Source organism: Stegodyphus dumicola, chromosome X1 (assembly GCF_044657685.1).
Source record: "Stegodyphus dumicola isolate Sdum_Otavi_A_Nest chromosome X1, ASM4465768v1".
Classification (NCBI taxonomy): domain Eukaryota; kingdom Metazoa; phylum Arthropoda; class Arachnida; order Araneae; family Eresidae; genus Stegodyphus; species Stegodyphus dumicola.
In genome coordinates, this window is record NC_140780.1 from 246,437,280 (window position 1) to 246,464,161 (window position 26,882).

The 26,882-nt window shown below is 32.5% G+C and overlaps 1 protein-coding gene across 3 annotated transcripts; it reads right to left on the bottom strand.

The window, feature by feature from the left end:
• Positions 1-13,389: 13,389 nt before the first annotated feature.
• On the bottom strand, positions 13,390-25,038 carry LOC118182749 (uncharacterized). Of its 3 annotated transcripts, none has more exons than XM_085807400.1 (3): positions 24,896-25,038; positions 17,357-17,794; positions 13,390-13,555 (listed from the first exon to the last, which is right to left on the bottom strand). In XM_085807400.1, the coding sequence occupies exon 2, from the start codon at positions 17,783-17,785 to the stop codon at positions 17,381-17,383; it is 405 nt and encodes a 134-aa protein (XP_085663526.1). In that variant the 5' UTR covers positions 17,786-17,794; positions 24,896-25,038; the 3' UTR covers positions 13,390-13,555; positions 17,357-17,380. The 3 variants fall into 3 exon arrangements, with proteins under 3 accessions (XP_085663526.1, XP_085663528.1, XP_085663527.1); XM_085807402.1 differs by having other exon boundaries at positions 17,357-17,797; positions 24,896-25,032; XM_085807401.1 differs by lacking the exon at positions 24,896-25,038 and adding an exon at positions 22,554-22,680.
• Positions 25,039-26,882: the final 1,844 nt, after the last annotated feature.

Sequence of the window (26,882 nt, forward strand, 5' to 3'; positions counted from 1 at the left end):
AAAAGGGTTGTTAGAGCTGTGTCTGTAAACGTTATTTCATTTAGAACACCTAAAACATAGTTTCTCCCTATTCGCTGCGTTAATGCCGCGAGTTCGATGTATTACGACACTGACCGTGACCTGCGGTTGTGGTCAGTCAGGTAGTAGGTCTCTGCCGGAAAGGCCTCAAGCAATACGCACTAGATGCTTAAAGGCGCCTTTCGCGCATCAGAATAAATAGTAATGGATGTGTTATGAAATTTAGTGATACTAAAGTGCATTCTTTTACTTTGTGGGGAAAATCAAAACTCATGTATTTCTTTCTTTGATCATTATTTCCAATTTTAAAAGAATATCATTGTTTAAAGCCGTATAAAATTACCTAATTTTCAAATTCACGTCTAAAAGAAAACTGATAAATATATATTTGATATTTCCTTTCACGTAAACAGTAGGAAAATAAGTTGAGGGAAAAAATAATACATAATTTAAATTGGCCTGCACATTTAAATCAGTTAATTAAAATTTCTCTTTAATTGAAAATAATTCTTGTTTTATAACACATTATTACCCAGAATACATTATAAAAATGCACTTTGAAGTACTATGTACTATAATATATATGTTTCAAGAAATTAATATTGCGGTGAGTCAGTATTTTTTGTAAGCTAGCTCTTGTAGTTTAATAATAGTAGAATAACTTAAATGACGTTTGAAGTGTGATTCTCATTATCATGTTTAGACATTATCAGCAATCATTATGAAAACTAGCCATTACTTCGCCTGTGGTTTAATAAAAAATTATATTTGCATTGGCAGTAGTGGAATAATATACCAAGGTACGAAACGCTTCAGTTATTACAGTCGTTAGCATGATTAGAATTATCAACAATCACTATAAGAGAGTGAAAAAAATTATTCGTAGATCAGATGATTAGATCAGACATTCTCAGCACAATAATGATAAGCTTTAAACTTGAAACCCTTTGCATAACCCCAAAAACCTGAACATCTACATTATTTAATTTTTTTCCAAATGTTGTTTAAGTTTTATGTTAAAACTTATAAGGTATTTCTCCCGCCTGCCTAGCGTGCCTTCCTGGTGTAGTGATTCTGCACGCTGAGCCGGTATTTCCAGAGGTCCATGGTTCCTTTCTCGGCGAAAGCGTTTGCTATTTTTCATCTTGCCTGCTTCCAAAATACCTAATATCTCTACAGTGGCGCCCGAACTAAAAGGGTGTTGGATGATGATTCTCCGCACCCAGGATTTAGCGACTGGGTCCCCTAAAACCCAACAGTCGCCCTTTAAAAAGGGGGAGTATATAAGGTATTTCTCTCGCCTTCCTAGCGTGCCTTCATGGTGTAGTGGTTCTGCACGGTATTTCCAGAGGTTCGTGGCTCGATTCCCGGTGAAGGCGTTTCTATTTTTCATCTTGCCTGCTTCCAAAGTATCTAATGTCTCTACAAACCGGTTTCATCAATGCATCGGTTTTGTAAGCCAAAAAAAGGAAACACAAAATAAAAGACTGCTGAAGCATTTAGTCCGACTACAGAAAAAAAAAAAGTACTACTGCTAAAATAGGTGAGAAATATCTGAGACTCAATCAATTACTTGTTGCGAGAATGTCTGCCTCAGAAAATCCTTTAAGGAATTCTTTAAAATTTTGTTAATGGTGTAGCGATATCTTAATATTCTAATAATTGAAATGAATAAAATTCGATTTATGATGTCTATACAGTATAAAGCAAAATTAATTCCATACGTTATTGCTCCTAATTACGATTTAAATAAGAAATATTTTCTATTCGTTAGATAAAAATTATCTTATTATGTATTTCCTTAATTATTTGCATTTTCCTGTCTTAAAATTTACTTTTAGACGTTACAAAGTATGCTAAAAATGAACAGATAGTATGCTTCCTTTTGGTTCCTCTAAAACTCGTTAAAATTTCAGCGCTGCATTTAGCAGTGTATTTAAATGCCATATTGTTAATTCAAAAGAGCTGCTGCTAGTGTCACCGCTTTTTTCACAGTTTGTGTTAATATTTATCTCTAATTAGTATAGCTACAGAAGACTATTTCTTATTTTTAGAATTATTAATATTGCAGTAATCTTGTAAAGGCTTTAAATTAACAGCAGAGGCAATTTATCATATTTTGTATTTAAGTAAGGTTGCTCTGAACAGTGTGCGAATATTTCAAAAAATTCCATGACATTAACAGAGAATACATTCGTATATTCGCGTTGTCTAACTTTACCTATAACATAATTAATTTTAAGCTTTTAACAAGTTTACTAATCAAAAATCAAGACATTTTCATCATGATTTACATTCCATTAAAAATCACGTATATATCTATCTATCTATATATATATCTAATTAAACAAAAAGGAAATAGTTGGAGCTTAAATGCAAGTTTACTGTATTGTTCCCTATGAAGGTTCTAACCATTTTGTATTTCGAAGAAAGTCGTACCTAAATGTAGTACAAGTAAAAATTACAAATATTGAAACAATACTGAAAGCATTATATAATAACTAAGAAATTAAAAATTAAATATTTATTTCCTCAGTACAACGCTTCAAACAGAACTTATCAAGGCAAAAGTGTTTTGAAGCGAAAACCAAGTTGATCAATGAGTTCCTAATACAAGTTTCGTTCCTCTGAGACATTTGAGATTAAAGTCCGTAATTTTCGAAATAAATTTTCAATTTGAAGTAACTTTCCCTACTTGCATTCGCAACCCTTAAGACAGCAAAATTATATAGTCTATCTAAAAGATAAAATTAAGGCCAGCTTTTTTAAGGTATTTGAAATTGTGAGATTTGGAATATGATATATATATATCACATTGTGTGTGTGTGTGCGCGTATGAAAGAGAGACTGTAAGCGTGCTACGTATATAAGTGATGTTATTTATAGAAAGATAAATTTATACAGTGCTGAAATATACAGGAACCTATCAGATGTATGATCAACTTTCGCGGCTATGCAAGGTACAGATTCAGTTACTGTGCTGATAGTGTCCTCAGGGGTGAAAGCCCATATGCTCTGAACGTTCGTCGTCCAATAACGGCTGGGACAGAGCAGACAAACGACGACCGTTCACGTTCCAAATATGCTCGATCGGCGAAAGGTCAGGGGACATTGCAAGGTTTGTAGCTAATGAATGCGAAGTGTGGTGTCGCGTTATCTTCCTGGAAAATATCAATTTGCAGTCACTGAAGGTAAGGTAGCTCAATGGCTGCAGCCCCTCATCAACATATCGTCATGCTGTCAATGTGCCTCTGATGAGTAACAGGGATGACCTGATATCATTACTGATGGCATTATAGACCATTATTTCACTGTGGATCCCTCAGCAATAGTGGTCGGATTAACTCTATGTCCCTGACTCCTCCAGATTCTTAACCGGGGACTATCATCAGACAAACAAAACCGAGACTCGTCGCTGTGCCATTCAACCAAGACTCGTGGCCTACAAATGTCCACGTGGCCCGTTGACAACACTATCGCATTCTTTCGTGTCGATGGTTTGGCGTTAATGGCAATCTTTGCAAGGGGCGGCTCGTGAGCAAACCGCTTTCAGCCAGATGATTGGAAACAACTCTCACAGGTATTAGAGTATCCAAAGCTCTCTGCATATACCGTAAAATGTCCATAGTAGCTGATTGTGGGGCCACCACTGGTTCTCTTCGTATGCGTTGATCTGTGCGTTCTGTAGCATGTCTAGATGAACCTGGCCTTTTAAATTATATTTCCTTCATAGACTACTTACATGTCCTTCATTGATTCATCTAGATCAAATTGCATGAATAGTGGATACGTCTACATACGTTTTAGCAGCGATATGACGGTCAGTCGTGCATAAGCCTACAATTTGACTCTTCCTAAAATCGTCCGTTTTCCAGAACTGCTTATAGTGTCATTGTTCAGGTACCTTTTTATTCACACGTGTTTTCTGGAACGTTGAACTTCTCAAAATTCTGTATTCCATAAGCAACAGACAGTAGCCGCTGTTGGTTCGTAGAATCAAATCGAATCGAACCTTCCGGATCGATGACGTCCGGATCGATGACGCATATTGCCAAAGAGGCACATAACATAAATGTAGTTATGATAAATACGACCTGGAAGGGAGTAGTGGTGAATGAAGGCAAAGAGGTTAAGAGGATCAATAAAAATGACCCGACATCGCAAATACGGAAGAACTGGAGTGTGTATGAAAAAGCAAGTCAATAAGTGTTGGTTCGTCCACTATCTCTTTTCTTTTTATCTTGCGCTATAATCACGTGGCCAACTTGCATCTTACATCATCTGCATATGACTTACTACGTTACGTGTTACCCGAAATTTGCATATTAACACGGTCGAATCTTCATGGCGTTGCATTTTCTATGTCGATACACACACACGCACACGTGCACAGTCGCAATAAAAATTTATTTTTGCAACCGTAGGTGAGAGACATATATTTACAGTTGCAAAACTATTTTAAACGGCGCAAGTATTTATATTTTTGCATTTTAAAATTAAAAAATCAGTTTTTTAAAAATTAGGAAATCTAACTTTTTACTAGTCTTCTGGTCCCTGTAGTTCATTTAGGAACATTTTATATTCCTTACTAAAAAAATGATACGGCGTTCTTGCAATATATTTAAATGATATCCCTTTATGATTAAATAATATGTAACATTCTTCTCACGTTGGTTAAAAATGGCATTCTGAAAGAATCTTCTCACAAGTAAGTCGTATATTTACATGCCCTTAAAATACTTTATTAATATTCTCATGAAGATTTAATACATGTTTGATTATTTATTCTTTATTAATATTTATTGAAGTTTTACTACAGTTTATTACTTTAGAATTATAATCTAAGAATGCTACAAGTAATTCATTAAACTAGAAGTGGTTTTCGGTTTTAATTTTACAAATAATATTAAGAGTATATAAGGTATTTCTCCCACTTTCTTGTTGTGCCTTCGTGGTGTAGTGGTCAGCACATTGAGCCGGTATTTCAAAGGTCTGTGGTTGGATTTCCGGCGAAGGTGTTGCTAATTTTTCAATCTGTCCTGCTTCCAAAAAAATCCCAATGTCTCTACAAGTTGACTGTGTGCTAAGGATGTCCAGAATAGGAATTATATAAGATTCTATGAATAATAACCACGAATGCCAGAAAACTCTGAGACAGAAAAAAAAAAAAGCCTGGGGACGTTTTCGAGGATATTCCATTCTAACAAATCTTATTGCTTTCAAAAAAGTTGAAACAAACATACGAAAAATACGACGGCAGAAGTAAGAGGGATTCCTAAATATCCTATGTGTCTGGAATGACACCCTCAACCTCCAGTAAACGAGCATGGAAAAGAGTTAGGAAAGCACGTGGAATATACCGATACCACTCACTTTTCATCTTGGAAAAACACGGCCGAGCGATCAGCACGCGGAAGAAATTGCTAACACTCTTGGTGAAACTTTTGCAACCATTTCTAATTCCCCAACAGTTATCCCCCAACATTTCTGCCTGATAAGCTACACGTTGAAAATATTCCCATTAAGTTCAACTTTGCCAACTCGGAGCCTAAAAATTGTGAATTTTCTCTGTTTGAGTTAAGAAGAGCTTTACTATAGACATATACTAGGTTTGCCCCGGTCCAGATGGCAACAGTTACGAAATGCTGAAGCATCTTTCCTGTAAGTCACTAAATGCCCTTCTCACTTTGTATAATCGGATATGAAAGGAGCATAACTTTTCCAATGCATGGAAGAAAGCTGTTGTCATTCCCATACCTAAGCCAGTAAAAGATTCAAAGAATCGCACCGTTTACAGAACCCATCGCCCTTAAGAGTTGCGTTTGCAAGCTTTTTGAAAAAATGGTCAACTGCCGCTTAATCTATTATTTAGAAAAGTACAACTTAATTTCACCATATAAGAGTGGTTTCCATAGAGGCAGAACGACTATTGATAATATGCTCCTTTTGTAAAGCCTTTTTCAAAAGAAACCATCTAATCTCTGTGTTTTTAGACACAGAAAAGGTGAACGACAAGTTATTAGTTCTTAATTAATTAGTTAATTTTAATATTGTCTTCAGATTTCTCTTCATGTATTTTTTATTTTATATTAAATTTTTATTTAATTTAACTTATTGTATGATTGCATCTTCGATTATAGATGACGCTTCGTTTTGATCATACCAAGACAGATTAGAATGAGAGAAGATGTGAGAAGGCGAGGAACGGTGGAAGACAAACGTTTACGTCTTTTAATGTAATACTTACTCATCTTGTATATATTCATCACTTTTAAAATTTGTGTGCATCATTCCTGAAATCATCATCTCTTTTAATACTTAAAAATTCTGTTTTGGGAATGTAGTAACGAGATCAGAAAGCAAATAATGTAAATTATACTTATGCTGCCTTCGAATGAAATGTATGCATAACTTCATTGCCCGTTGCTTGTGATTATATTATTTTTATTACTTTCTCGAACTGTTTTTCTCTTATATACTTTAAATTAGGGAGAAAATTAGCGGCCTTTTTTGTTTAGTGCTGTGATATGTGTCATCTTTTGTTGTTGCTGTGTTATTTTAACTTTAGTACATCAGAAATACTCCATATATTAAAATATACTTCAGTTTTTCTTATGATACTTTTTGTTCTGGTGTTTACAGACTTTAATAACTTGTCAACTGATACCGGAAGAAGGAAACTCATATTATTAAATCCCTCTTTCAGCTTTTGAAGGCAAGCTCAAATTTCTCTTTCTTTCTCATGCGTGTATGTGTATTTAAATCTATCTTGCACTTAAAATGTCTTGCAATATATTTAAAATATTTTCTTGCTGTCAATGTTTTAATGATCTGTAATTTTTCGCCTTAAAAAGTTTTGATAAATCTTGTAAAAGCTTTTAAACATGGGAGGATGTTCACACATTTTTAGTACGGTTTAGATAAATGATCAAAGAAATGTAAATATTATACGTAGAATAAAACGTTCTCGCAACAACGCTAAATCTGAAATGAGAAACATCGTTTGACTTATTCTTCCTTCTCAGTGTAAAATGTAATGTAAACAAGCAGTTGATCGGAAGATATGTTTTTGTCCATTGCGAAGTTATATATCTTAATACATCAATTCAAAAACATTGTAAAACGCATTATTAGAATTTCTATATGTAATGTAAGTAACATTATTAATCGGAAAGTGAAACACCATCTATTATTACTTGCATATGGAAAGAAGTCTCCAAACTAAACCCCGGGAAAGATTCAGACACTTTCTAGAGATAAATATCTGATAATAACAGAAATTCACCAACGCATAACTATAAATCAATTGTATAATCTTTAAATACATATGCAACGAATATAAATAAAATAATAAATAAATAATGTCTAGCTTGTAAAAGTTAAAAAGACGAATATTCAGCTGCTCTTGAAAAGCAATTAACTTTACATAAATGTTGTTGAATCCTGTACGGACACCATTTATCAGGAGATAAATGGAAATACATTGTGACCCTTGATAAAGCATGGGTTGTCTAAAATTAATTAAATCACAAAATATCTATTTATTATCGATAACAAAGAGAAAACGATATGCAAATCTGGTTCAGGTAATACGCAGAAAGTTTCATTTAGGGATTATTATAGGTTTCTCTTATAAATTGAAAAACGTAGTAGAGAAATGTTAAAACCAGTTATCATACTTCTAGGATAACGTTTTAAGTCCGATATTCTCAGGAGAAATTCCTTTCTTTATTCCGGCCCACCAGCGGCCGAGCGGTAAAGTCGCTGAACACTGGTAGTTCGGTCCGAGGTTCGAATCCCGCGAACGGGCTGGCTGCATGGGTGTTTTCGTGGTTTTCCCCATGTGTAACGTGTATACGAGCCAGTTTCCCTTAGAAAGTCCTCCACGAAGGCATCCCTCCCCTTAGGCAGATAGCCCCAGTGTGCTTTGTTGCCATAATTAAATACACCAAAATACACCTTTCTTTATTCCAACATACTTTCAGGGGGTAAAACTGCTTCCAAGACAGAGCCACCAGTCGCACTTCGAAAGCTGCTGCTACATACCTTGGAACTGGGCCAAAGGATGTCTGCTAGCGTATATTGCATGTATTTCTTTTCGATACATTCCTGCATTTCATTATTTGAGCTACTACTGTATTGGAGAAAACAGCTCGCTAGTATAATTATCCTAGCATTTCATGTATGAACAATTGGGCCTTTGGCCTGCTGAAAATAGTTCATTCTAAACGCAAGCTTGCCATGATTTATGGACTTTGTAATTTTTTTTTTCTTTTTTTAAAAGATTCTGTTAGCTTTTTATATTTCTTATTAAACAAATACTGCATTTTAAATCCGCTCTGTTTATGTCTTCACCGATACAGCCTAAATTTGCAGATTTTCTTATAATTAATAGACGGGCAGTTGCTATTTTAAACAATCTTCGGGAGTGGCCGAAATCATCATTTACCATCTCATCGCCGAGAGCATTTCCCGGAGCAACAGGTGACCCATTTTACATCTACAAGAAGAGGGGATAGATAATTACGGGATTTGAACCTAGGCTCAAAGTTATGGTAGCCGGTTTCCCTATCACAATGCCGAAAAGAACAATAATTAGCAGAGATTTACATTTTTTCTTTCTTGCACGAAGCTCTAAACAAAACGTCCGTTGTTACAGAATTTTAGGCGCTTTCCAGTGATATGCGTAAGAACTTCTTATTGTTATATATTGTGACGTTCCTCATAATTCCGAACAGTTATTTAACAACCAATTTGCGCAATAGATTATTAATTGTCTCAAGTTTTTATACTATATGTATAATTTGTAATTTGAGTTGTCTTGATATTCAAAATTAGCTTTACTAAAACCTCTGAACTCGTACGGGCGTTTGAGCTTTCTGCTCAGTTAGCAAGCGACATTCTATTGTGTTACAGGAGATAAATGATATTTTTACAGAAGGTTTTTTTTTTCAGTTTTAGGTCTATATTGAGTAGTAACGGTGGCAATACAAATAATCCGGAAATAAATTTACTAGCATATCATATTTTTATCCAGTGTTAGATATTGGTGGTTGGCAGCAACATTTTAAATCTAGGATGACCGTGATAGAAACGAAAGCGACTAAAAGCACTAAAGACCAAAATTTAACATTTTTTGCTGCAATTTGAAAATTGTTTCATTCTGATTTCTAATCTGTTTCTTAAACTTTACTATTCTGGCTTTTTTTTAAAACTTTCTTACAAAGTTGACACAGGAGGAGTTTAATTTTCTTACAAAGCTTTCTTACAAAGTTGACATTATTTTACTCGTATAGATCTGACGGTTATATCTGACAGCTGCTAATAGATCAGACAGTTAGTACACTGTCTTAAAGTGTAACTTTAATTGACGTTTTCGGTTTTTTTGCCTTTGGTACACTTCGTTATAAAATAAAGCATAATCAGGGTTTCATTTTCCTTTATAGCATGTTTATGTTACGCATATACCCTGATAGAAATGTTTTTCATATTCCTTACTTACTAGTTCTAGGTAATTGGGTGGGGGGGAGAGGAACTCAAGATATAGTATAGGAAAACGAATCTTAAGAGACATATACACATCAGTGTTTTATATTTTTTTCCAAGTACGTATTAATTTGTAACTTTATGTCTCTTTGCTTACCTAGAAAAGTCATCACGACAATTTTAAAGAAATAATAAAGTACAGAGAATATAATAAGGTATTAAATCGTGTATCGGGAATTCTTGCGGGAATAAATGTTTCCGTTCTGTTTTAAAATTTATCCCTCGTAAAATACTCTAAATATTATTAAGAAAAGTAGTAAATAAGCAAACAGTTTTATAGTAAAATTTATATTTATAATGCTGATCTAAATGTATTCTGTGCATCAAGTGCGTATTTACTTGTGTGAATAGCTTTGGATGTGTTGTTTACCCTAAATCCATTAATTCATTTGCTTTTCACGCAGGAGTAATTAGCATGTGGGAAGGCATGTCTTTATGGAGAACTATCCAAGAGAAAATGGTTCACATTACGTTTGCGGAAATCCACGAGAATATCCATAGAGTAAGTTCATTGTCTAGGTTTCGAAACTGTGTTGAGCTGCCAGTGTTCAGCGGTCTTTACCAATCGGCCAGTGGTTGGCCAGTTAATTGCGGAGCAAGTTTTTAAGGTGATAAATAGCTTCCATCTGCAAAGTTTCTTTTTTCTGCTACAATAACAGTACAGGGAATTTAAATTCTACTTCCTCATAATTATAGTTTAAAATCCCCGCTTTTCAGCATAAAACATGTCACTTCAAATTAATGGGAGCGTCTTCGATATTTCTTTATGTTATTTAATAACCAGAGTAGTCATTAAAAATTATACTCCCAAGAACTAATTGAATGTATATGCATGAGCTAAACTACAATTAAATAACCTGGTCGTATTTTTAACTATAGTTTATTCTTACCTTTCACAAAGTACGTTTGTGGGGAAAAAGTTTCGTTTTCTAGAGTCTCTTCCTATAGTGGAAGATGTTTACAACTGATACAGGTTTCACTGTCAAGCGGGTAAGCCCATTAAGCAATTCAACCTTCACTTCGTAATCTTCTGATTGCCTGATAGATCCCATCAGTGAAGGTGAACCGTAAAAATGGAAATTCGGTGACATTTCCGAGTTTTATTTCCGTTCAAAAGATTATCTGCTCTTAGGCGGTTTAGTGATCCGTTCCAACTATTAGGCATTTCATCGCTTTTTGAAAGCTCTAAGAAAAACATTGTTTATTTACAATTTAAAATAACATGTTTCAGAGTACTTTTTATTACAGCAGCATGTAAACAGATTAAAAACAAAAACTCAATTCTTGAATAACTAAATTCATGCGAAAAACGTACTTGAAAAAGATTTTTAAGTTTTGTGATACTTGAGAATTTAATATTTCTATCTGTATTTGCTTTAACGTTCATGTAAAAAAGTGAGATTAAATAAAAATATTCCTGTTAATGTTATATTCTTACATAAGTAACAGGAAATGTAAGGATTGTTTAGAGAAATTTCTTTTAACTTTTCCTAAGTATGTGTTTTTATATATTTAGGTTTTGTGAAATATATAGGCATCAGTTTTCAACTATTAACAGGAAAACGTATGATATTTATTAAGTTTACCTATAAATCAATATTTATTTTATTTTACGTAATCAATGTGCTTCTAATAAACGTAGCATTAATTCAGAAGCATTGCAAATATTTAAATCGGGTATTGTGTCGAATACGTGACTTGAATTAATTTTTGGGAATTTTATTGTGAATTAGAATGCCATTTCAATAATTTTTAGTGAACTGTGAAATTTTGCTTTGTAGAAGTAAATAGGCCACGTGTATCATCAATCTGAATAACCTGATTATAAAGATTTACTATGACACTAGCACTTTTTTCCGAAAAAGTGTTTGAAAAGCTTACAAATAGTTTGAGATCAAAACCTGAATTAATTACTATCATATAAGGGATTATTTTTTTTTTTGGGTACAAAAATTACTCTTCCAGACGTCCAACATATTTTGTATTTATTATTACCGCAGTTGTATGAGAATTATATCTCGTATTTCAGTATTTCGAATTTTGAAAACAGCTTGAACCTAAAATATATAAAAAGCATTTGAAATAACCATTTGTATTTGAATTTACAGGATTTCATAAAGCTTGTGTTACTTAGTATAGTGAACCCTGGAATTCTATCTCTACAAGTCGCGCGTAAAGCTGATTATAAAGATTTGCAATGAAAATTAAATTATACGAAACGCACTTCTTTTTCGACAAAACGATTAGAAATAGTTTGAGATCGAAACATGAATTACCTACTACCATATGAGGGATTATTTATTAGCCCAAAGGGGTAATTTGCATAGAAGGGCTATTACTTTCATTTTGCGTTGATTCACTATAAACGGCGAATCACTTTTTAAGTTGTTTTCATCAAATATTAGAGCCCTGTATTATATTTAAAGAAATTAAATAATGAAGAATCTACATCAAAATATGTACGTTTCTCGCACTGTGATAAAAAAAGGTATACCCAGAGCCATCAAATTTTGAATAATGTACGTCTCCACACGAATACGGCATCTGGAAGCCCAAATTTGGAATTTGTTTTATTATATACTTCATATTTTGTAGAGCATTTATGAGTTTTTGATTAAGAAAGTGAACAATTTTAAAGAGAGAAATAGCAACACTGTACCCTCCCCCCCAAAAAAAAAAATCTCCAGCGCGCGAGACTGTGTATCGGGAATTCTAAAGATATGCTCTTTTAAATATTTTGTGATATTGCTGTTGGATTGAATTTTATGGTTTAAGTACGAAGAACATGGTATTTAATAAATACGGGTAATACACAAAACCTTAATAAAACGCCGCTTTGGGCGTAATGTAAAATTAGATCGCTTTCAGATTTTTTTTATCCCAAAGGGCGTTAACCCAGAAGGGCTATTAATTTCGTTTTGGCATTTTGAGTTGATTCACTTTCTGCATTGATTCACTTTTCAGACTGTTGCCACCAAATATTATAGCCTTATAGATTATAGCCCTGATAATTAAAGAAATTAAATAATGAAGAATCTGCATAAATGCATGTATGTTTCTCACATTGTGATAAAACAACGGTAAATAGAGCCATCAAATTTTAAATAACATAATCCTCTACCGAATATGGGGATCTGGAAGCCCTAATTTGGAATTTGCATCATTATCTATTTCATATTTTGTCAAACATTAAAGATTTTTGATTAATAAACGCAACGATTTACAACGCAACGAGTAAGCAGTGGCAACACTGTACCAAAAAAAAAAAAAAAAAAAAAAAAAAAAAAGCATTTTTATCTCCAGCGCGCGAAATTTTGTATCTGAAATTCTAAAGATATGCTCATTTAATTGCGATATTGCTGTTAAATTGAATTTTATGTTTTAAGTGCGAAGAACATGATATTTAATTAATAAAGGTAACACACAAAATGTTTAAAAAAAACGCCCCTTTGGGCGTAATATAAAATCTGAAAGCTTTCAGACTTTTTATTTATTTATTTTTGCACTGTAAATTACTTTCTCAGAATCATGATACTTAAAATGTTTTGTACTTTTTATTACCATGGTTTCTTGAGATTAAGTTTCGTATTTTGAAAACTGCTTGGAGCAAACAGGTATTAAAAGTATTGTAAATAACCTTTTATATCTGAATTTCAAGTTTATACTTAAAGCATATAAGTTCTTTTACGGATAGTTCCTTATTCTCAGTCAAAGACTAGGAATGAAAGAAGCTGCACATATTTCTGTATATTTATGAAATGTATTCGAGGAGTATTAACGTATTTGTAACAAAGTGTGCAGAAAACGTAAAGAATATCAAACAGATTTAGAGAAAATATTTATTTATACAACTTTCGTTTTCCTTCATTCGACTGTAACGAAGTTCTAATCTTTGTACGATGTTTTTTTTCATAGTTGTGAATTCCATATTCCATATTTTCAACTTTGTTAGGTTTGTGCATTAAAAGATCCAAAATCTTAATTTCAGAACCTGTTAAGTAAAAATTTATTCATAAGTATTCATATTATACAATTAAAACTTAAATACATATAATATGCAGACATGAACTCATGTATACCGTTGTGAGACAATATGACGTAATATCAAAAACCCTAATTATACATATAATTCGTATATGTTTACAGCAATTTTTCGAAAGGTTTAAAAGTAGAGCTTTTCTTCTTTATTGCAAGAAAATTCGTTATAGTAAAGTTAATTTCGTGGTTTGGCAAATAAAACCTTATCCACATTTTTGTATGTCTTGAGAAATAAAACATTCTTCCTTAGTGAATTTATTATTATAACATTTTTAATTTAATTTGGAATTCACATTAAGTAAATGATGACATTAAAAAGTCAAGGATGAGTTATACGTTTTAAAATAATTTTTATACATGTCAAGAAAGAGTTATACGTTATATATTCAATACAGTTTCTGCCTGTTCTGTACTCAAAATTACTAAATTTTTCAGCATTTATTTTTCATTATGATGTATTTGTAAAATAAGTATGATTTTGCTAACTGCTTTTAACACAGTATAACAGTTTTAATGATCAGAAACTGATTTGAAAGAAAGCGTCTGAATAAGAGGAATGGTACGTAAAAAATCTAGCAAGAATAATTTAGGCATGTAATGTTAAATAAAATGTATAATTACAATTTATCCATCTATTATTTTCAGTTACGTATTAGATTATGAAGAGTTTGATAATTAATGAGAAGCATGCATAGATGAGTATCGAAATTTAGAAAGATATGTTGCATCAAAAAAAAATAAAATTACATTAAAACTGCCTCTTAAATTCAAAATTCACTTTGTAAATCGATGCTCTAATTATGATTCTGAGACTATTACTTAAAGCACTAAAGCGCATACAAATGGAATATAATGACAAAAAAAATAAATAAAAACTTAATAATGTGTAACTGCTTTGATTTAGGTAAGCGCAATAATTAAAAGCAAGTACTAAACTTCTGCAGATGGTAATTTACATAAACTGCTAAATATAATGATATAACATCGCAAAAAATTAGAATAATTAGTGACTTCTATGAAATTAAAATCTCGGCAAACTGGCTGGCTGCATGGGCTTTTCGGGTTTTCCCCCATGAGTAACTTTCTTACTGGTTTCCCTTAGAAAGACCTTTACGAAGACATCCATCCTCTTAGGCAGATAGCCCTCCGGAGTTTTATCATAATTCAAATAAACCAAAACCAAACTTAGAAATTAAACATAATTATGCCGTGCTGGATGTATCAGAACCATTTATGTTCTTACATTTTCTTCATTAAAGGAAAATTTGTTTGGTTATAAGTTTCGAAAAATCTTATTAATAAAACTTAAATCATGATCTTCAAAATGTCATCATATCTGACCCAATCTTGTTGAAAAACGGAAGTCAAATAGGAAAATATTTTGTTGAAATAAATTTGTGATCGACATCTACGGTATATAACATATTTATTTCTTTGAAAATGCTTTTCTCTATAACGGAATATAGTTAGGCTTGAAGAGAATAATGGTATCTGAGAGACTGCTTTATCAGATTCAAGGTTATAGTTACTGGAATATGGCAAAGCAGATAAGGGCTATTTGCCGAAGATGAAGCATGCCTTCGTGGAGGACTTTTAAGGAAAACGGGCTCGTGTTCACATTACACATGGATAAATACATGAAAATCAACCAGGTAGCTATCCCAACCATTCGCCTGGAATCAAGCATGTGTCAGTCTTAGCCATGTGGCCACTTGTGGTCTCAGAATATCGTCAATGACATAGATGGTACCTGAGACTTTCAACGACCAAAATAGGAGCTTCTTCTAATACCGAGGATATTTTCAACTAATAAAATAACGCTTCTTAAAATTCTACATGAAAGTATATGGTACGTTAGCAAGTCCCAAAATCCAGGTTTCATGAATAATTTTTTTTTCATATTTAAGCGTTTATTTTTTACAAACTCAAGCTGATTCTAAGTGTGCTTACAAGTATAAAAAATATGCAATATATCTGCAGTTAAATATGGAAAAGAATGTTTAATCAGTTCTAGTATTCATACTAGAACTGATTAAACACATACAAACATACTATTTTATTCACTTTAATTTTACTTGATTTTTTTATCCATTCACGAAGTTATGTTTGGACGAAATGCTTTCTTTTACCCTTCAAAACAGTTTACACAGTCAGAATTATAGAGTACGCTTCTAATAATTTTAAATCAACCTCTAAAAAGCAATATTTTTCTATAGGCGTTTTACTGGTTCTTTATGATCTATATGTAGTTTGAATTTTTAAAGCTGTCTTTAAACTCCCGAAAGAGATTTGTTTGCCGTATCGTCTTAATTGTCGTTTTTACCTCATAATTGTAATATAAGGATTGCATTTATCAGGTACTGAAAAGCAAAGGAATCAGGAAGTAAGGATTACGGTTCAGATTATTTAGGTTATGACAAAACACTCAAGGACTACTTGCCTTAGGAAGGCATTTGTGGAAAGCTTTTTAAAGGAGACCAGCTGGCATTTATATTATGCACAGGCAAAACCATGAAAACATCCATTCGCATTATCCATTTAATAAGAGCACCTGAACTGAGAAATGATGAATTCTTGAAATGAATAGACAAAGGCTGTCAAATTTGGCTATAAAATCAGAACTCGGATATCTCGGAACGGGATAATATCTTTATTATTTCTTGGAATTTAGAAATAGTATCTGAAAGAACACCAAATTCTATGCCAAAATCAGAAAAAGCGAAAACATATGACACACATGTATTGCATTATTTAAGACAAGTACGGCTAACCCGCGATAATGCCTAGTTTATATATCTTTTTCAGAGTATTCTTATTTTTCTTTATCCTGTATCAGCTATGTCTGGAATATCTTATTACCATAAATTAAGTAGTAAACTTATATTTAAGTATAAATTAAAAAAAAAGTACTTTAGGAATAACTTACTTGGTTTCTGGTTGAAAAAATACTCATTTTAAAAAACAAATCTTTTGATGTTCCTATTTATAGTAATGCCATTTCACCATTTTTCTACATTTAATGAATTTAAAAACAGCTTCACTTACCTAGGAAGGGCACAATTCTTTACTTTCCGCTTCATATAATTACGTTTGGGGAAAAAGATCTCTCCAATTCAAGTTTCAAGTAATATTATCGTATTAACTTCACTAGCGTCTGTTATTTGTGCACCTGAAGGCCACAGTGAAATAGTATTTAACGTAAGTAATCACTAAATTTATAGAGGCAAAAGAAGGATTAACATTACACCCTTTGGTGGTGATATTTTAACTATAAAAGTATAAGTTCTTATTTTGGTGAGAAGGATATTTACGTATAACAAGGAATCCGGGCGCCATATTAAAAGAAATATTCAGATTAGGTTATAGTTATACCATAATTTTGCAGACACAGCCATACTGAAAATTATTAATAGCTAGTAGTTTAACTTTCTTTTTCTTTTCTCCTTCCATTACCTAAAAATCGTAAATTTTAACACCTTAAAATTAACACAGAAAGCAATAAAAATGCACTTCCATCCTTTAAAACATGGTAAACGATTTTGACTCATTTGCGTTTATAGTCTGAGTGCTGTCTAGTACTTACTGAGAGTGTTAAGGTTCAGCTTAATACGAGTATTCATTTTAATCATCTTAATTCAGAGTATTATTCCTTCTTTAGTATTTTTGTTTAAGTATTATTAAGTTTTAGTAATTTCCTTCCTTCTAAGGCAATACCTAGTTAAAGAGCGCTACAAAATGAAATGTAAATACTGACCATTAGATGTGAAAAATATTCAGTTTATCCTTCTTTTGACGCTTCTTCCAAAGCTTTCGTGACTGTTTGAATCAGCTCAATAAGTTTTTCTGTGGAGAAAAGAGGATGATCAACTCCCAGGTTTGAAGATCTTTTCTTGCTGAAGCCGTCAAAAAATCCACCAAATCCGCCTGAGCTTCCGAACAACAGAAGACCAATTGCTGGAAGTAAGAAAGCTCCAATACCGAGTATAAAAATTATGGGTAAAACTGCAGGTATGATACCAGCTAGTCCTCCGATTCCACTACCGATGCTTGGAGGCAGTAGAGGTGGGGAAGTAGCTATTTGTCGTTCTGATTTTTGGGATATTGGCTTCACCGAAGCTTCACTAGCGACGTTGTAGAACATTGCAACAGACAGTGAAGCTAGAAGAAGTACCTTTGCAAACATCTCGATCACCTACTTGAAAAAAAAAACATCCAGTGCATCAAAAACATTTTAAAACACTTAAAAAATGAATAAACGGAAATAGCATCATTTTTCATGAATTCTAAACGTAAATTTTACCCTGTTTTGCGTTTAAAATATCTTATTGTAAAAACTTTATGCATGTGTGTATGAGACAACTATTCTTCTTCATAGATTTATAAGGTTACATTCCATTGCATTACAAAAGGTGCAGTGTACAAAGCACAGAAAATGCGTGACCTGCTTAAGGTTTTGTCTAAACAAATTGTGAAAAAAGAACATACTACGGTACGCAAATGCTTCACACGTCCCAAAGTGCGCACGTTAAAGGCGATTTTGATTATATAGTACTGACACCTTGAAGCAGTATAAAAAGGGCAGATTGAAAAATCGATTTTTCATTCGGGAACCGCATTTATTTATCGCTTTTTATGTTCGAGATCATGTAATACCATATGCAAAAAACATATCAGCAAGTCTCATAATTCGATCGTGGAAATTGTAGACTACCGAAACTGCGGATCGTTGCTCTCATTGCTCGCGATCGAATGAGGATTTGCAATCGGAGGGTCCTACACAGAAGGAGGTGTGGGATATCAGGGACCTCCATTCACCAATGACTGAGATGATAGACATATTGTTCGCATCCACTCTTAGAGACTCTATAGTTACATTACATATTCTGTATCTGGAAATTATATAACCCCAAATACCTGTACGTAAGAAGCTACGACGGTTGCATTTGCGGGAATTATCAGCAAGGGAATCATTGCTTCGACTTTCTTTGACATCGCAGCACAGGAAGCAGAGCATGCAGTGGTGTATTCCACAGCACATAGGACGCACCAATGGCGTGACTTCATTTTTTCTGACCAATCCAGTTGCTTCTGATAACATTTTAATGAACTTATCCAGCATGGTAGAACCGAGAGAAACAAACGTTGGAAGCTTTTATTTTTCGAAAAAGTACCTGAATTGATGGTATGGGGTGCCATTGCGTATACATGTGGTTCACGTACTCAATCTGTGGCCTTACTTTGACTAGGTACGATTACATTACTCAGGTTTTAATGCCAGTGGCTGTGTTATAACCTAAGGAGTCTAGGTAGCACATTTTTAAACAGAACAATGCAAAAATTCAACTTATCCAAGCTGTCCTATATTTACACAATATGCAGGGTTACTATCCGCCTGATGTGTTTTCCAAATCTCTCAACAACAGAAAACGTTGGGTCAATGTTTGCTAAGAGATTACGACAAGACCTGCCAAACGGTATGTCAGCGTATGACACTGTATGCTGGTATGGTGCAGAATAATACAATACAGCTTGTATGATACGTGTCAGCTAGTATGGAACAGAAAAGGAGCCGCATCGACTATAATATTAGCAATTATCATTTTAAGTCTGTTTGACTCCATGCCCAACAGATACTATTGTCGCCAGAGACTGATTTATGCGTGTTCTAATCAATTCATCCTTACATTATAATGGACATAATAAAAATGAATAATAACATAAATATATATGTATATATATCTTGTATATAATAAAATACAATATATATACATATATATATCTAATATAATATAATAAATATGATTCTGGCTAAACGCTTTCTTTCTTGGTGCAATACTTTTTTAATAGCGAATGATGAATGAAGTCCTAATTAACAAATACAACATCGTAATTAACAAAATGTTCCAGCAGTTTTCAGATAAAAATTCGCACTCTAAATTAGGAATTGATATTTTAAATCCAGCGCAAAATTTGAATTAAAAAGGCATATGCCATTGCTTGAGTTCTAAGAATGGTTTTGTGGGCATTCACTAAAAATAGTAACGCGTTCATATTTCAAAGATAAGGAAATATTTCATTGATATCAGGGACGTTAGATACTCTTACAGAAGTTAATTTAGGAGCCAAAGAACGTATTTTGAGATAAGAATTTTAAGCTTACACAAATAATCGCGAGGAAAAGGACAAACCTACTTGCTTGGATAACTAAGTTATTTTTTATCAGAAAGATGCCTAAATTGATTATTTTTAAAAATTACTGTAAATTCTAAGATCAAATGCTACGAAGTAGAAATTACATTTTTAAATAAATAAGAACAACTTGTAGTTTAATAGTTCTTAAATAAGATCTTCAAGTTTAGGATATATTAAATAAGATCGGTTACAGAGACTTACATTTTGATTTTAAAGGAAAATTCTTCCTTCCCAGAATTTTTAGTGCATACCTTGTTGATCTAATAGATATATATATTTTTTTTAACTTAACTTTTAGCGCAGTCTTTGGTTTCTTTCATTATGCTATCTATAAGTTCATTTTCAAAGAACAGCTTGAAAAGTTGTACCTTTTTTTTTGTACAATTATAGAATTTGCCACTTGAAAAATTGTGTAGCTTGTGAAATTTTCTAGGTTTCTATTGCATCATCTTACCCTCCATTTCCATTCACTGCATTGATTTAATATTAATCTCCCTACAATTGGGACAAATGTATAAGAAATAATCACATTCCTCCGTGCATGATGTCAGTGGTAGCACTTCCAGCTAGCATTGGAAAAACTGTCATTCAGATCTGGATGAATAGGCAGTTGAAGTGTCATTTTTTCTAGCTGAAAAACCTAATAGATCCAAAAAGGAGTATTCGCCTATTCTTATATTGATTATGATGAGTTATTTAACAGTTATCATATGTCATCACCAATACTCTTAAAAAATTTTACTCAACTAAAATGTTATTCTGTGTATCATCAGCGGAAACTCCAAACATGTCATTTTTACTGCTTATAAAGTTATTACCAATGATACCAAATTTTTTTCCTTCTTTCCTGGCGTATTTTATCAAATTTAAACATATAAACACAAACTCAGAAAAGACCTAAGTCTGCTTTAAAAGTGAGTTTTAGGTAGAATAAATGCGAGGTAAGATAAGATGCAATTAGTAGATAATAAAATTTATAATTTTTAATCTAAAAATTTACATTATTTTAATGTAACTTTGAAACTATAATTAGATTAAACAGAACAATGTACACAGTTAAGATTATAAAATCATTTCTTGCTGCCGTATCCAGTCTCGTAAGTAAAGACTTTCGCCTTCAAAAGTTAAGTTCATTGTATTGTAGGGTTTCCCTTAGTTCAATATACCCAATTTTTCAAATTTTTGTTATCTTTTCTGAACTTCTCAACTTCATCTTGCATTTCCTCGCCAGGTTGCGAATTTAAAGTTGAGTGAAGGGAGTATTTAAACGAGTGAATTCTGGAGTTTATTCAGGGCGTGTTTTCGCTATCCAGCGCACGTTAGGATTCTGACCTTGCTGTTACGCCGAGCTGCTGATACGCTTTTTGACCATTTAAATAATTATCACGTCGGGTAGGTTGTCGAGTCAACGTAGTTAGCCTTAACTTAAAATGTTAGTCCAGCACTACTCTTTAGACTTGAAATGATTTGTGTAACAACTCTTTAAGTTCCACCGCAAGTTGTCGGTGTTATTGTAAAGCACGAAGTACACGTCTTTCTGCTCATACTTAAAAATAATAAATAACTACTTTCACCCTTCTTCTGTGCTGTATTATTTCACGGTTCCTTAGTAGGATCTAGTAGAGATTATATGGCCAAAGAGAATAAGATCCTATAATATCACACACTTTTCCCCCTTGTTCTGTGACTAAAAGGTGGAAATGTATCTGGTTTAAATCTCGTTTTTCATCGAATATGATTGTATTTAAAATTGACAGAATTAAAATTTTAATAAAATACCAGGAAAGAGCTATTATAATTCTATAGGTTCATCTAATATTCCATGCTCCTCAATGACTACTGTTATGCTTACATCAGGGAAGTTTTATGATAACGCATGCAAACAAATCATAAATAATCAGCCTTTACCTACATAAGAGCTTAATTAGATGTTAATCCGATATATGGTTATAAAACTACTTTACTTTTAACAAGAAAGTAGTAAAACATGAAGCTTTTATTTTATTATTAAAAAATGTTATTTAAATATTTCGCCGTAGAAAATCAAAACGATAACGAAGATAACAAGAATTTCTTGGAAAACGTACTTATTATTTTGTTTCTCAAGTGCAGTTTAAAAGAAAGAAGTCATTTAAGGAAATGTTGAGGCAATGTTCAAGAAAATATTTTATGACTACTTTTTCAACCATGGACCGATTTATTTTGATCATTTCTGTTTCAGTATACGATTACAAAAGGGACTTAAACACTTCCATTGAGCTCATGTAAAACAGATTAATAGCTCTAATTTTTCTCATAGTGTGGCTACTAGATAAATCTAGCTGTCTTTTACTTTAAATGCTTGGCAGATAGCGCTTTTCTGTCCTCAATTAAACTACTTTCCAATCTGTCACTGTCAAGCATAAAAATATTAATTTCACTAACAGTATGAGTTTTGATGATAGATGAATAACTTTGTTATAATTTCATATCAGGAAGACTATTGCTTTTGTCTTATTAAAAATAGTTAGGTTTTTAAGAAATTATAACGTTGCGCGCCTCTAACTAGCACGCAACCAAGAGGTGACTGTGAAAGCTTGTATAAACCACAGAGACTTATAAAGGGTTTAAGTCCCTTTTTATTCAACGTAATAAATTACAATGGCGTCCTCTTGACGCTTACAGACTGTGCCCACTAGGCAGTCAAATAAAAATAAGAACCTGAAAAGAAAGTAAAGACAATATTCTAACTACGAGGCTCTCTAAAATAACTAACTCACCGTGTTTTACAAATACCGCAGCTAATTCAGCAGACTTGAAGCTCACGTACTTCCCGCCAAGCACATAGGCCGCAACGCGGGGTTCTTCAATTCTCGATAACTACCTCCGCGCTCGCTAAGTAAGAATAACTCTCTCACCGAACTCGTTTCCTTCTATTTAAATCATACTACTTCCGCTGATAATTTGAATGCTTGCGCGTTCTACTCAAATTTACATATTCTGGCATTGGCAGTTCCAGGGGAAAGTAAGGATTGACAGGAAAGATAGTTTAAACTTAAAATAAATGTTAGTTAAAATAAATATAAACCCTACAAAATGAAAGACGTATTTTATGTTTTAGACGTAATGTTTCCGAACTGGCTTAAATCAAATATTTCTTAGCACTTTATATTATAAGCTACCTATTACTAATGATAGAGGAATCGAAAATCTTTCAATATGAGTTAGTTTATTCCCAAAATCAAATTAAAAAAGTGAAAAACACATTTAATAATATCGTCAACAAATGAAAAAAATTCGATAAACTAAACTGAATCTAGACTTTGAACTAGATTACGAAAGTTAAAAATATAACTCATTATTAACGGAATTTTCTGAAACTGGGTTGAAGTATGGCAGTCTGAAATTATCTCTTGCCTTTACATTGAAAGAATATGTGCTTGTAACCAGGGAGTACATAAATGTAATTCAAAAGCTTGAATTTTTAAAACAGAATCTAATTTTAATTATATTCTTTTTCAATCATAAATATCCATTACGATTTCTGGCACTAGTAGTAATCAAATACGTATTCCAACTCAATTAACTTTACAATTTTATTTCTCAATGTTAGAGTGAACAGGATATTCACTTCCTCAACTCTGTTCACTTGTTAAATCTTTCTCTGAAATACTTTCTTTTCAGAAAGTTTTGCTCTGAAATTCTTTTAATACTACAGGATAATATAGAAACGAAATTTATTTATAGTCGTTATTCCTATTGCTAAAGATAAAGCTATAAGAAATTTTTGATGTCAAAAAAAATAATTAATTACAAACGTTTTTGCAATTTGAAATGACATTAAATGAATCTGAAGCTTAAAAACATACTAACATACTGTCAAAAATGAGGAATACTTTTATAAAATCTTTTATGGTGATATTTTATATGGAATAATGAAGGTTAAGAATATAAAATAAACTAGGCAATAAATTTAATCTGAATAAGTAACGAATTAAATGTGAATTGTAGCAACCTGCTGATGTTATAAATCATGTCGAATAATGATGGCGGAGTGACATAAAACTACGATTATCGGAAACAAATCAACTACATAAAGGGAAAAGGAATATTGGGAGAATAAATTGTTTATAACAAATTTTGGTTCGTTTGGTGTGGTATCTTCAGAGATCATGGGACTTGGTTTTATCAAATTGACATTATATTAACTATCATAGTTACACTTGATTTCTCTCTGAAGTTCTACTACTCAAATTGCTAGTCGCTTGACCAATAGATGGTATTTCATATCCCTGTAAAATACTACTAATTCTGATTTCTTAAATATTCCAAGTTTTCCTTTAACTGAGGAATTAGATTTCTTTTAAACCACAGCACTAAACAAAAGTCTAAAACTGTTTCCTATAATGTATTGAGACATTCCGTTACTTTTTTATTTATTTTCACTTTATTATGAAAGGTTTACTCTTTAATTCCAAATCAGCAGACAGTATTTAATACTGCTTGCATTATCTTATATTTAATACTGCTTGTGTTATCTTATATTTAATACTGCTTGCAATATCTTATATTTAATACTGCTTGCATTATCTTATATTAAATACTGCTTGCATTATCTTATATTTAATACTGCTTGCATTATCTTACGGTATCCGGTGGAGTGTGCTCTTGCAAAAATGCTTTTATACTGATGAAAGGTGTCAGTGTTCAGTAGAAACGCGTGTGGTATTTTTGGCATTAATATTAGAGCAAATATAACGTTGGCCTCCAAAGCCTATCTGCCTCTTGTCTATATTTTAAGAAATAATTCTTCATAACATAAGCTGCTTCATCACGATATTTGTTGCTTGTATATTTATGTACGTCACATTTCATTTTTCCAAGTAATTTCTATTTTTTCACAGCTTTATTTTTGCACTTACGTAAAACATTATAATCTTATCTGATATCTATGACCAAAGTTAATCGAATCGAATGACTTTTGAAAGATGCTAATTGTTTAATCAAAACACTATTATCAGCCTTTTGATAGCTAAGAAATTACAGTTCCGATTTTAGCTAGTGCTGTATCTGACGATTATTAAGATTCTGGGATGCGAAAGAAGAAAGTTTATTTACATACCTTATAAGAGTAATCCAGTAAATCCTAAGATGTGATTTTCTCACAATAATGTTCTTACTAGTGATGAGATAGCTTCATTTCAAAACTTTTATACCTCGAAACCGGCAAAGGATATTGTATTGTTCAGCTACTAGTAGTTACGTCAAACATATTTTCATCGGGTGGGAATAGTAAGCGTCCTAAATGCTACATCAACTGTACTTTTTATTTGATAGAAAGTGCACAGTTGAGTTGAGTGGTTCAACTTCATTGCCAAAAAAGAAGGCTAATTTTCGCTTGGCCTACCGCACGATATGAAGAATTCTTCATTTAGGATTTGACATCTGAAACTTGTATGCTAGTGAAGGGCGTTTTTAAAACAGTCTCGGTCTAAATGCGGCAGGATGCGGAGATCTTTACGAAGAACAGAAAGTTGTTGCATTCTCTTAAGAAGAAAGTGGAAACCAAACAGTGACTAAAGTTTATTGAGGGTAAAATAATAAAAGATCGGAAAAATTAATGTCGCAAAATAAATAACCCTTCTTTTCAATTTATCCAAAAGGCTACAGAGTTCGACTTTCTTTGGTAGCATAAACTAGTATAAAACCCTAACATACTTAGAGCGAATCAGCGTTTGGTTTGAAGTTAACTTCAACGACTTTAGAAGGTTAAAATAACGTTTTTGTTTTATTAAATCAGAACTTGAACAGTAAATGCACGTCTCTTACTTTAAAAGATCAGCCACGACCTGTGGCGAGGCAGCGTAAAGAACAATAAATTTTAGAATAAAATCTAAGCCTAGTAGTGGAAGACCACACAATTTAATTTAAAACTAAGTTGGTTCAAAAGTTCACGTAAACGTGAAAATTTAAATGATGGCCCCTATAACTCAAAACCGAAAATCTCAATCTTATCATAGCTGGCGAAACCTAGAAATGTAGCCTTCAGAGGCAGAAACACGCTCTGTTTTACAATCCCAAATACTCGATTTAAATACTCTCTAAGCGATTTGCATTCTGGTGAGGAAACGGAAAAAAGTAATAGTAAAGGCTGAAATTATACTGGTTAATGCAAAACGGAAACGGAAAGAGAAAAAGAAATTAAAGGCTTAAATTATAAATAACTGTTTAATTAAAAATAATAGTAAGCGTACAAAGCTACTATAAATATTTTATTTCGTTCTAGGCGTACGGTTTCATGTACGAAGAATCTCTTTCTTCATATCTCCATTTTCAATTTTGGTTGCATATCGATTTACATGATCTATTTTTATCTATTTTGAAAGTAGCTGAAATTGTTATTAAAACCTATAATTATAGACATTTACAAGTTATTATTTTCAAGGGTGCATATTAAACCCACACAAGGACTCCAAAGATTCCTATGCGTAACAGAAGTTATTAAGCAAAATACTTACTTTGAAACTTAGATGAAATGAAAGATGTCAACACATTTAATTTATCAATAATCTACTGCAGTAACATAAAAATGAAGTGAATTATTAACAATTAAACAGGTAAACAAATCAAACAGATGGAAGACCAAATGTCCAATTACCTGAAGTAGTTGCTGTTCCTGAGACAACTTTGCCACAGTTCATTGTTCAGGGAGCGTCATTAGAAAGCGAGTTTACCAATAAACACCAGAAAAATTTTAACTTTCTTATAACTAAATGTTTTGTACTTTATGTATTTTGTGGCCTTATGTATTCTGTTTGAATATTTTGGATGTGAGATTATTGTTAAGGCAATGACTTTAAAAGAAATGAGGAGGCAAAAATATATATTTGGACTTTTGTGCCTTGAAGTAAACACCATTAAAACACTCGTAAGTATATAGTATTTAGAAATCGATGTTTAAATGACAGCAATATCCTTTTGTAAGTACACATTTTATGACACTTGTGGTCAAAATTAAAGGATACTTACAGAAACAAATCTTAACTATTACTTATTGAAAAATGATAGAAGCCAATTTATACAAAAGCATTATTTAACATAAATTATCA